The sequence below is a fragment of the Buceros rhinoceros genome, unplaced genomic scaffold, assembly GCF_000710305.1.
Source record: "Buceros rhinoceros silvestris isolate BGI_N320 unplaced genomic scaffold, ASM71030v1 scaffold40001, whole genome shotgun sequence".
NCBI lineage: Eukaryota > Metazoa > Chordata > Aves > Bucerotiformes > Bucerotidae > Buceros > Buceros rhinoceros.
Window position 1 is genome coordinate 5,975 of NW_010396652.1, and position 12,188 is coordinate 18,162.

General features: G+C 39.9%; 1 protein-coding gene across 1 annotated transcript in view; it reads right to left on the reverse strand.

Annotated features, from left to right (window-relative positions):
- CFI (complement factor I) overlaps nt 1-11,582 on the reverse strand; it is a 15,003-nt gene extending 3,421 nt beyond the window's left edge. Inside the window, exons 1-10 of the mRNA XM_010145958.1 lie at nt 11,496-11,582; nt 9,492-9,798; nt 8,019-8,163; nt 6,508-6,686; nt 5,384-5,494; nt 3,725-3,841; nt 2,525-2,563; nt 1,933-2,036; nt 1,162-1,277; nt 153-433 (exon numbers count right to left, since the gene is read on the reverse strand). Of these exons, the coding sequence (XP_010144260.1) occupies nt 153-433; nt 1,162-1,277; nt 1,933-2,036; nt 2,525-2,563; nt 3,725-3,841; nt 5,384-5,494; nt 6,508-6,686; nt 8,019-8,163; nt 9,492-9,798; nt 11,496-11,582 (1,486 nt within the window). The remainder of the gene's footprint in view (nt 1-152; nt 434-1,161; nt 1,278-1,932; nt 2,037-2,524; nt 2,564-3,724; nt 3,842-5,383; nt 5,495-6,507; nt 6,687-8,018; nt 8,164-9,491; nt 9,799-11,495) is intronic.
- Between the last annotated feature and the right edge of the window lie 606 nt (nt 11,583-12,188).

The following is a 12,188-nucleotide window of genomic DNA, read 5'->3' on the forward strand; positions in this document are numbered from 1 at the left end:
AATGCCGAGCCACAGCCTATTTCCTGTACTCAGTCTCTTCTGAGTGCTTTGTGCACAACTACTCTTCAGCCTTCTCAAAATGAAAGCTCACCACAATGAGAAAACAAGTGATACAAATAACGCATTCTTGTAGTAAGCATTAAAGCAAATACCTTTCTCTAGTCCCCAGCCAGAAACCTTGCACCTGTCACCAGCCTTGAACATGTGCTCTGACCAAGGGATGCAGGCAGGTGTGCTTTGTGCCACGGAGCACTCTCCTGCCGGTCCAGGAGAACCTTTCAGTTGCAGCAGAGCAATGTCATTTTCATAAGTCGATACATTATAATTTTCATGGATTATCAGTTTTTTTACTCTGAAAGTGTCTGCCTCTTTGTCATGCTCTATAGTACCCAACAGTCCAGTCCAGACAATATACCGATGAATTCGATTTGCCCTGGAAAGAAACGGTGAAATAAAATATATTTTGGTATTAACACAGTACTGTACATTTCATCTAGCTGTAAATTTCTGCATTTTATCAAAGTTTCTCTAGAATAAAAATTCATACTATATAGATACAGTTTCTTTCTGGACTTGATGTCCAATTTTTTTCTGGCAGGTGACACTTACTGAGTACCGCAAATGACACTAAAAAATAGTAAAGACCTGCCTCTCTGTTTCATGCTGTGGCAAAGAGAAAGCAGGTGTTGATGCCTCTCTGATTTCAAGTGAAAGAAGAGTGAGCAGATGTGGATGGGATGCTGGGACTGGCAAATCTTCCCTGCCTGCTGTTGCTTGTTCTGGGGAATATGCAACCCCAGGGACATTCTCAGGGAGCAGATTCTGGGCTTCCCAAAGGTAGAGATGGGGAAGAGAGAAGGTCCCGTGTATCTCCCTTGCAAGCAAAGTGGTTATGGTGAACTTCCCCTGCCTGCCTACTCTGACTGAAGAATGCCGTGTCACTTCAAACTCAATTACTTTCTCATCTTTCTATTCACTGCCAAAATACTCTACTTTCTCTGAATCTTCCCCATCATTAATGAGGTTGAGTCAGTGTTTTAAATGGTTTTATTCAATAGGCAAATAGGATTTCATAAACAGGTAGCTAAGAAGAGCAATAATAGCTAAATCAATTGTCCTGCCTTGCAAGAAGAAAAGAGTTTCCCAGTTTGTTGTTTTTACCTGACGCAGTGTGCAGCAGTCAGAACCCAACAGCCACCAATGTAAACCCCTCCACAGTACACTGTTGACCCTTCATTACCAATGTCTTTAATTGCCACTTGCCAAGGGAATTCACCCTATTCAAACAACAAACACCCAAACAATGTGAAATCATCATAATTGTACTATTTTTAGTGCATAAAGGAAAACACACTTCTTGGTATCACCTCATCTCCTTGACTGTATCTGACTGTAAATAAAAAATCTGCTATCCAGAAATTCTGAATTAGGCTCCATCTGGTATAAAGGATGTATATTCTACAATGCAGTAATTTTGTTCAATCTTCTGACCTTGTGCCATGTCTCCTTCCCTCCAGCTTTCTATAATGAAACCCCTTGTAGCCAGAGAAACAGACGTAGAATCTGACCTGGTATGATCAAGTATAATGTTTTTTACTGTATTCCGTTTCAAAGGCACAAATTTAAATTCCATTTTGTCAGATTTGTTATTTCTATAGTTATAGTCTATTGTTATGTCTATGTTACAGTATTAAGTATTTTGCTGAATAATTTTCAACGTGTACTCGTACTGTAATGCTCCATTTTGCCACTCCACATTTTACTTTATAAACTGTGCTTCTCTTTCGTTCAGTGCAATGCCACTGCTGCTGCAAAACTTGAAATTAGTGTTGTAGCTGATTTCGTTATTTCCAAACATTTTAACAGGAGGACAATAATAATCTATTTAAATTGATGCTGAATGAATTCGTATCTGCTAAGACTTTTTTTTACCTTTCTTGCAGTCTGCCCACCTACGATTCTTTTCCGTCGAGTTAACGTGTAATTTGTAAGACCGCAGTGTACTTGGGGAAGAAGTGTCTTTATCATTTTTCTTTCTTTAACAAAAAGGAAAAATGTGTCTCAGAATTCAGGTATCCATACTCTCTATCTGGAGACAGGTTTATCTTTATCTTGAAAAATTCAGGGCTGTGAATATGCCAGTAGTTGAAGTAGCAAGCAGGAAAGCAAAGGCAAATTTTGGCATCTGTTGTTGCTTTGAAAATTGCTTGTGTCTTAGCATCATGTTACTTCTCTTCATTTTCTACTGCTGCTTGCATTCAGGCAAATAATTTTAAAGCAGTTCCGCTAGATTTGCTGAGAGTTTACCTCCACCAGTTGCAGATGTGGGTCCTCAGCCAGGATGAATTATAATGGCATTCTTTAAATTAGTGGAAAGTGAGATAAATAGTAAGTCCCAGAGTATACATCACTAAGTCACAGAGTCCAAATCTCTGAGTGTTCTGGATCTGGTCAGCTGTCTGGTAGCTAGAAAGCTGCTAATAAGAGGCTATGCTGTCGTTTTTGGAGGGTTAGTTACACGTACCTTCATCCATACTGTGATTTTCAGCAGCTTTGTCTTTGCCTGTATTAGAATAACAAAATACTTAAAATATTGGCAAACATTTATATTTGTTCTATTACTTGAATATATGTTTGTGTGCCAAAATCGTGGTACATGTTTTAAATGCATAAGGGTACCGCATTTCACGTGGACCAGCAATACTCTCTCAGCCTGGGGCCTGATGTTTCCTTTCCTACTAGACACTCTTTGACTGCCTCAGCCTACAAATGACCTACAGCCAGAAGGTACTGATTCACAACTACTTGACATCTACTCTGTTTTCCTTGCCTAAGGAGCCCTTCTGCAAAGCAACCCTGAGAAATGGCCCTTTTTTGTTTTTTGATCTCTGAAGTGATATCCCATTATCCTCCACCAGGAAATAACAGAAATTCCTTCTACCCCATCAGCCTTTTGGAGCTTCCTAAGGCCCAAAGGAGCATTAGGTAACAGGAATATTTTTTTTTTCCAATTTAGATGATACTGTTGTGTACTATGTGCCTCCTTTAATGGGGTAAGGGTATTCAACATGAGAGGAAAATTAAATGCTTCCTGAATCTGGATTGTCAGCTTTTATTCAAACAATATGCCCATTGAATTCAGATCCTAACTGGAGGTTGGGGGTTGGACTGTTCTCATGTTACTGACAGTAATGTTTACATTTGGAGTTCAGTTTACCTTCACCAGTTACCAACAGTGTTTACTTTTTGGCTTTAGACTTTGTATCTTATCAGAGCAAGAAAAAACATTCTAATTTAAAACCAAATCTTTTCAACAGTGAGGGGAACAACACAGCAGAATTGCTATGCTGACAAACTAGTTGAATTCCTCATTTGTGAGGAAAACATTCCTGCCTGCCCTGTCTATGCTTTCTTCACAAAAACGGGGTACTAGTTTGATAGATGGCCACATACGCAAAAGACGTAATCTGCCTTACGCCTCCTAAACCATCATCTGTTTCCTCCTTCCTTTAGTTTTCTGGCTATTCTTTTCTGTAAGGAAAGGGAGGGAAAATACATAACCTTTTCTTCCTACTCTGCCTTACATAACACTGGGAAGACAAATTCTCGCCTGCGTTTTGTTTTTGCTAATCTGTTAAATAATTTAATAATAGGCATTTTGCAGTTTCATGTTATAAGTGAGCAGAATGAAAGGAAAAACCAAAAACGTCACTCAGAGGGAAACCTGCACAGAGAACTCGAGCTTCATCCTCTCCTGTGAGGCAGTCAATTTCTTTGTTACAGACGTTCTTATTTGGAATACAGATATCTGACCGACAGTGGAAACTGTTGTCTCTGCACTCTGTAACACAGGAGAATGACAAATGTAAATCGCAGGATCATGTTATTCAGCAACCGCACATAATTAGAGACCTTTTTACAATACAAACACATTATAATAGCCATGTTACTGGGGACTCAGCTGCTCAGAAACAGCTCACAAAAAGCAGGCTCTGTAAGTGTAGAACTAAATGAATACTTGGTTCTCCTCATCTTCCAATCTTGACGTTTTAAGACTCAAAAACTGTATTTCTGTTTATCAGTTCAGTACTATACTTCTGGACTTTGTATCACTCCTTATCGGTGTCATCCACAACACTCAACCGCAGCCAAAGGACCCCCAGTTTTACCAGCATCACTGATCATCTCACATGAGGAATTTATGATGCTTGGGACAAATTTCCCGCCCATGGCTTCTGGTTGAATGAGCTAAATGCAGGGTTAGGAATCAAGATGTCTCTTTTGAAGATACTGGATTTAATAAATTATTTCTTCTAAAATTCTTGACTATATGAAACATTATTATAAAGCTGAGAACCCTTTTCCTTTTAATTCGTGTGATCATTTCATAATCAAAAGCAAAGCAGTGCTTGAATTTATTGCAGGGCTTTTTAAGCTACTTTATAATCTTATGTCATTCTACTATTAAAGAATACATGTCTTTAATAGAAAAGAAGATAGTTTTCTAAAATTATCCAGAGATCCCAATATGATCCAAAGACCACTGAACTCGGTTGAAATACTTCTTTTGATTCCAGGAAGCATTGTTTTCAGCCCATACAGCTCAAACAGCACTGTTTTGGTCAAGTGGAAACTGAATAAACGTCCTCTGAATATATGAAGCCATGGGAACTTATAATTTTTTTGTAAAATGCCTGTGACAGTGTCTCCACGATTATCAGATTAGATTTACTGACAACTGTAAAACTATAAAATTAAGGTTATTTAGGGATAGTGATGGGATTTGTAACCCTCATTACCGTTTGGCACCTGAAACCCAACTTCTGAAAATATTCTGCATTCAGGTCATGCTAAATCTATTCCTTATTTCTAATCAAAATTATTACTGACACTTCAGCTGGAATTGCAGATGCTGAAAGAACGACTGCTGATGAACAAGCAATGTGACAGGAACTGTTCACAGATATTCTGTGGATAATCTTGCATTAATAATAAATTTAAGAGAGATCTTACTTTGGTTTAAAGATAATTCATTGGACAAACAGTGTCTTTATTTAATTACTATCAATTTTCCCCAACTAAAATTTAATTTTCTTTTTAACCCAGCTCCTTTTTTGTATCGATGTTTAATAACCTCCCAAATAGTCTCCTTGTATTTCCTCATATGCTGAGGAAACCTAGATTCTTAGAGATCACTTGCCAGCTACAAAAAACTATATTCTGCTTACTTTTTTTTTTCCACATGCATAAACTATGGTTTAGTTGCTTTAATGTAGTGACTTATTGGAAAAGAAACTTTAACTGCCACATCACCGTAAAAAAATTTTGGGGAGTGGTTTTCTACTGAAATGATTTTGAAACAGCCGAGAAAGGATATTATTACCTCTACAGCACAGTTCATCACTCAGGTCTCCACAGTCATTGATTCCATCACAGGTTTTATTCAGAGAAATGCACTTCTTGTTGACACATTGAAACTCACCACCTGAACAAGCTGTGCAGCATGATGAAAATGTAGTTAGTGTGGAAATGTCTATAGGTTCACAACTGCCTGTGGAAATACCCTGCTGTGCACTGTATTCTATCAGCAGTTTGGCCTATCAACAGCAGGCATTCTGGGGACCAGTAATGTATCTTTTTTATTGTTTTAATCGCCTTCTCATCAAGCTTTCAATGTGACCGCTTATTTTCCTCATCCAACTTGCAGTAGCCTGGCAAAAGGGTACTTCCTCATTTCTTCTAGACAAGGACTAAACCAGAAATGATTGGTTCAAACCCACTGTAAATGATTCAGGTGTTTAAGATGATGGATGCTCTCCCTCTAGAAGGAAGAACGACTTCTAGAAGGAAGTCATTCAGCGTCTGTGAACTCCTACTTTTGTAGCATAAAAAACCCCTGAGGGGATTCACAGCTCCGCTGCCCAGCAGCATCTCAGGCTGGTGCTTATCAGTGCCAAAGACAGCCCACTATAGAGAACCGGAAGCTGCTAGAAGTCAAAACAAGGACTTGATTCCCCTTACATAAGGGAGAAGCTGAGGAACATCAAAACTCCCCAGAAGACAAGTTGAGTTCTGCTACAGTCATGCTTGTCTGGCTACAGTGCTACTAGTGTCCTTATTGATCTCCCTCATAGACAAAGAGTGAGTAGAAGGTTGTCACCTGTCTCCTCAGCAGTTAACCTGTGAGAGACAAGACTTGTGGGATACAATATACCTCAGTACCCTTGGAAGGGATGGGCAAACAAACAGAATCACGGGTTAAATATATTTACTTTGGGGAATGCTTGTAAGCAACAGTGATTTTTCCAAGCTCATAAACTAAAGACTGTCTCGACTCAAGACTGCCTCAGTTGTCTTAAAGTCTGCAAAAGGATTATTTAAAAAAATCAAAAGGTTTCAGCGCAGGTTTGCTGTGGTTGAGAGTTCAGCAAACTAGGTCCCAATTATTTAAAATAAACATAAAATGTAAGAACCCCAAACAAGTAGAAAACTAAAAAACCAACTAACCTCTGAGATTTTCTTGGCACTGGAGGCTAACAAGTCCCATATTACTATCTCTTGGTTTCACCTCTATGTGACATTCAGCAAGACTTGTCTCTAGGCCCCTGCAAGTTATTTGCAGACAGTGCAATGAATTCGAAGCAGGTTCTGCGATGCTGGGATTGACTTGGTAATATTCAGCACCTCTGTGAAGATACAAATAATAATAACAAATTCTATCATTTCACAATGGATTTTCCACTGCTTTAATTGTTCAAGATTTGTATGATTTTCCTCAGCGTTAAAAAATTTTGGTCACAGCTAAGAAAAAGAGCAGACTTCCCATGGAATCATCTAGGGGTAAGAAGGAAATGTTTCCTTTGGATGAAAAAAAAGTGCTGATTTTTGCAGGTTACTGCACAGAACTGTCCCCAAATCCATACGTAGCTCTATGTCTGTCACTGTGTATCATAATGGAGAGGAAAGTCTCGTTACTCAGCAAAACTTTTAAGGTCAGATCTCAGTGTGGACACAGCTGAGCCATAATTTGGAAATGATCCTGCACAGGGACAGGTATCCTTCATGTCACGGAAACCAATGCATGTTGAGGAAGTCCAGGCCGCTGCAAGGCTGGGATGAATCAGTTTTATCTCCCTTGGTTTTACCTGAGTGGTATCATCCTAACAGTGTATGTGTCCTCTATCTTACAGAAATATGGATCGAGTAAATAAGTAACCAGGGGGGCTTACAATGGGACACCAGGGCTGACTGCTCTGTCCCAGGACAAACACTTCTCTGCAATCTAAAGAGATACTGATCAGGACTAGGAAATACTTGCTTCTCATCTAGAGGGGACAATTTAGAGCACTGCAATGGCATTTTTAGTCTTCAGGCAGGGTTGGGGAGGCAGCCCTACCTGACTAAGTTAGATTTCTTGTCTATGTGTAAAATTATCACGTACAGGATATCGAGCTGACTCTTTATGAGGAGCTGAATGTGCAACTCGCGTCATCAGTGTGGTCGCAGGAAAAGAACAAGCTCTGTGTGGCTTTAGCCATCCCTGGGGGCCAAAGCAAGCAATGGCAGTGGGGACAAGGGGTGAAGGAGAAAAAACATGTTACGTTTCTTGTTGGTCTGGCTAGTAGAAGTGGCAAAACAGTGCTGCACCCTGTTGTCAGCTAGTGTAGGAAACTTTTCTCTGCATACAGATTATTGCTCAGAGCCACATGAGATGGTCCTTTTCTGCATTTTCCCTTACTCAGACCTGAGAGAAAATCTCTGCATTGGTCTTCAGCTTTATTTAAAAAGTAAAACAATTATGATTTGTATAGTTGTAATCTGTAATAGAACACACCAGTCTGTTTTGACTTTCACTCTTGATTGTCAATTTAAGAATGTCAAATCAGAATATTGCAGCCAATACATTGTTTTTGAATTTTCTGTCGTAAATGTTGGCTTACTGTGACTGACACTTATGTCAGCATTATCACTTTTTCAGATCCCTTGCAGTGATCCAGAAATAAATTCTCCAAACTTACAATTCAAAGCCAAGGTACTTGCAAGCCACATTTGCTTCATTCATAGTCCATTCACTATCACATACAAAAATGTAATCCTTTTGATAGGAAGGTTTTACTTGAAGCAAACTTGAATCTCCATGACTCCCAGAGACTAAAAATGTTTCTGAAAGAAAAGAGAAATATAAAAATCCCCCAAATCATATTATATAGGTGTATCTAGTAGAAAGACAGCACCAAAACAAATCAGAAATAATTTTGTATTGACAGCCAAAGTTCATATGGAAAGAACAGTAGATTGGGAATCAGAAGCTTCAGGTATTATTCCTGATTTTTCTGAGGATTGACTTTATGGCTGTGAGCCAAAAAACCAAATTTTTCAAAATATACCAGTTTCAGGACAAATGAGGATAATGCTTCCTACCATGCAGGAGTACCTGGAGGTCTACTGAGGAAAGATCTCATAGTAGGTATATATATATACACACACACACTAAGCATCTTAGTATACTGACTTTCATTGGAGGACTTTTGATAACCAACCACTAACACTTCAAGTAAGATGGCCAGATCCTGCTTCTGCTGCCTGTGTAGCAATATTTTTGCTGTTTACGGTGGAGCTGAGGTCTGCAGCTTAACTTGGTGAAGCTGCATAGGGATCACACGCACACCAGGAACACACGAAGGCTTTTCAGTGGAATATGCAGAATTGAATTTTGCCACCCTGAGGGCAATCGGGTGAGCTGCTGCTTCTGAGGGGAAGGGAGGGATGGTTCTGGGACAGAGGCTGGACAGGAAAGCCCTGAGCCTTGCTGCTCCTGCTGTGTTCGTTGGCGGTGGGGCTGGAGGACAGGTAGGCACAGCAACTGCTAAGAGAGGCCACCCGCCTCGTTAGCTGGAGCCATTTCTTCCTGCACTCAGACTGAGGTTGAGCTGACAAAGCAGCTTGGTGCAGCCTAAAAAACAAGTGAGAACAAACAGGTGCTTGTCAGTACGCATACAGTTACTGGTTTGCAGGGTAATAGCCTTCTGTTCTGCTGAAATCCACAGCGTGAACACGATTGAGGTGAACAAGGCTTACCTTTTCCCCATGCACTCCCACACACGCCTCAGCAGCTTGACTCCATTCCTTGGTCTCTTGCTCCTGTGAGGTCTGTGGCTCACCCAGAAGACACCCTCTCTGCTAATCCTCTCCTGCTGTGCCTCCCACCATAGTTAACAACTTGCTTGGAAACCTCTGAGCAATTTCCTGTGTTTATTTCTTCCCTTTCTACCTGATGATTTGAGCAAGCTAGCAGCCACGGGGTGACTTGGGCCTGGCAATCACTTTATTTTTATGAAAATCAACAGATACTGCCCATTTTCAGTGACTTCTCATCTTCTGTTTCCTGTTCTTACTAGTGTAAGGATATGACAGACTTTCTGGGCTGTAAATAAGAAGTATCTCTTTGGCTACAAATGACAGATACATTTTGGAAAAGGAGGTGTTAATACCTTGAGACATGCACTTTCCCTTGTGCAGAAACTTTGCTTCGGGACGTTGACACTCGTAGCTCTTCAGGTGACAGTAAGTATGGAAGTTCCTCCCGTTGGTAGAACAAACCCAAGAGCCATTCTTTGGGCACTGGTAAGGAAGTTTACAAACGCATTTTCCCTCCACACATCGTTCCCAGGGATGACAAAAGACTTTCTCACAGGACTTGTGTGTGTATTGCTTGCTTAAGCATTCTTCTATGAGGTACATGTCTTGCTCAGCTGGCTGGGCAGGCTCAACCTGCTGAAACTGGTTTTCTTCAGCACTCTGCAATGCACAAAATAAAAAAAAAAAAAGGAGTAAAGACTAGGAACTAGAACTAGAAGCTCTGCAGATTCCTTATTGAACTGAACACAGTCTTCATTCATAAGCCTTTTCCTATCTTACGAGCACAAAGGTGCTAAATATAATTTATAGTGTTTATTCATATGGTCTTTGGCCACCTCATCTTTCTCAGTTTTTCTGAACTTTTTTTTTTTTTTTTTTTTTTTTTTATGATTTTGACTAGACAGAGACTTAAATTCCCTTGAAATTGTTATTAACACAAAGCAAAATTATTAACACAGCAAATGCTTTTTCTACTGTATGAACTTTTTTTTTTTTTTTTTTACTTTTTAGATCATTCACTTAGCGTGATCTTCATTCTTACTGGTCTCCCACAAACTTTACACTCTCTACTCTTCAAACATTACCTGAAGTGCACAGCAGATTATAAACATTTTTTAAGCCAATGGTTTATAACACACCACAGCAATGGGATTGTAAACAAATCAAAACATAAGGGAACTTAAAGACCAGAAAATAAAAAAATCAGCAACCTGGTGGTTTTCGAGACTTTTTGATTGGCTTGGTTGTGATATCACCTGTAAATACTTATGAACTACTAAGAAGCAAATAAAGAAATCTAAAATTAATGCTTTATTTCACCATGTGACTACTGAAGTAACAAGTATCTCTAAGAAATTTGAAAATTAAGTGTCCTTCCTTATCAGCTCTTTGCCTGTATCTTGCACAGCACTGGATCTGCAGTGTGGCTGCTGGTCAGCACTGGACCGCAAGTACCGATTCTGACCCTCTGTCCCATGCCTCTAGGCGAGTGGCTCTGCACCTGCCTTCGTACAGCTCTCTGGTGACTGTGTTGCTGGCTGGGTGCTTTTGCTTACTGACATCTGTGGGTAGGAAGAATGTTGAAACACGAGGAACATATATGGACGGACTTCACAGAGAAAAACGGGAGAGAAAAGCTAGTCCTCCTGTGATTTGCCAGCTTGGGCTGCGTCAACTGAATCAATACAGCTGAAGTTCAACATTCCTGTGAAGAAATCTTGGCCATAGTAAAGTCAGTGGGGATGTTGTTGGGGCAGAATTTAATCCAACAAAACCCCTTTTAGCAGTTGTATAATCTTACTAAATTCTTCCTGCTGTTCTCAGAATCCAAACTGTGAACCAGATCCGGCTTGGCATAACTCCCATACTGGGTACTTGGGCATTCTCCTGAATACGAGAAGAAGGTGCTGATTTTTGTCTAAGGGTTTCTCAGAAAGACTCCCCGTGACATGCTGAACGCTCAGCCCAGATGGGATTTTGCCAGAAGCAGTTCCACAGCAAACCTCTGGGCAGTACCACAGACCATGCTGCCATCTTAGAAGACTGTAATCGCATTTCTCAAAAAAGGAGGGCAGGGAAAATTGCAGCACCCTTCTGTGGTCAGCCATGCTTGCAGATTTGCTTTAGGATAGGATCATGTTAAAATCTTTTCCAGAAGCCTGTTAATTGTAAACCGCTGATAGAATCAATACATGAAAGAGAAATAAGCTTCAAACATTCAAGCTAGGCTAAAACAAAAATAGAAAACAAAATATTAGGAAGGGAAATGTAAAAAAAAACCCAACCGGTTTTGATTTTATAACAATAAACAACTTTTTAACGATTTGAGTTTTTAAAAAAATAGATAGATAGATTACTGCTACTGCAATAAAATAAATTCTTACCTCTGATCCACAACAACAAAAGAGAGATGAGAAAACCAAGAAAAGCGTAACCACTCGCATGATGAAATTTTTTATCTCTTCTTTGTAGACAAATTCCTCTGGCTGGGATTCTTTTGAATGTCAGCTGTTAGATTTGTGTTTAATTTTTAACCATTAGTAAAATATTTTAAAGCGTGTTTAGAAATAAAGTACAGGAGCTCAACTATTGACTGATAAATCTGATCTCTTCAAAAGGATTCCGCCTCAGTTTAACTGGTTTCACTGTAGGTGCAAGACAAAACAACGAAAGTGAAGCCCTTGAAGTAAATTATTAAAAGGAAGCACTTACTAAGCACACGCACTTCCTTTTGCCAGAGAAGACCGATCGAATCACCACGCTGGTTCTCCCGATTGCAGGCATTCATCTTCACCGGATTATTGTAAAAGATAAATGTGTTTATATCAGAGATGCATTTGTTCTCCTGTACACACAATGCTTCTATCCGTGTGATGTCCACTATATACCCAGGTGGATCACAAGCTCACCCTACACGTACGGGGAATTTTCAAGTGCTTGAACGCTCTAAGAACTCTTCTGAAAGTCGGTTTCCAGGAAATCTTTTACGGAAGGCGGCAGAACCAAACCACCCCCTCCGCAGATCACCGTGCAGCCGAACTGCGCTCGGG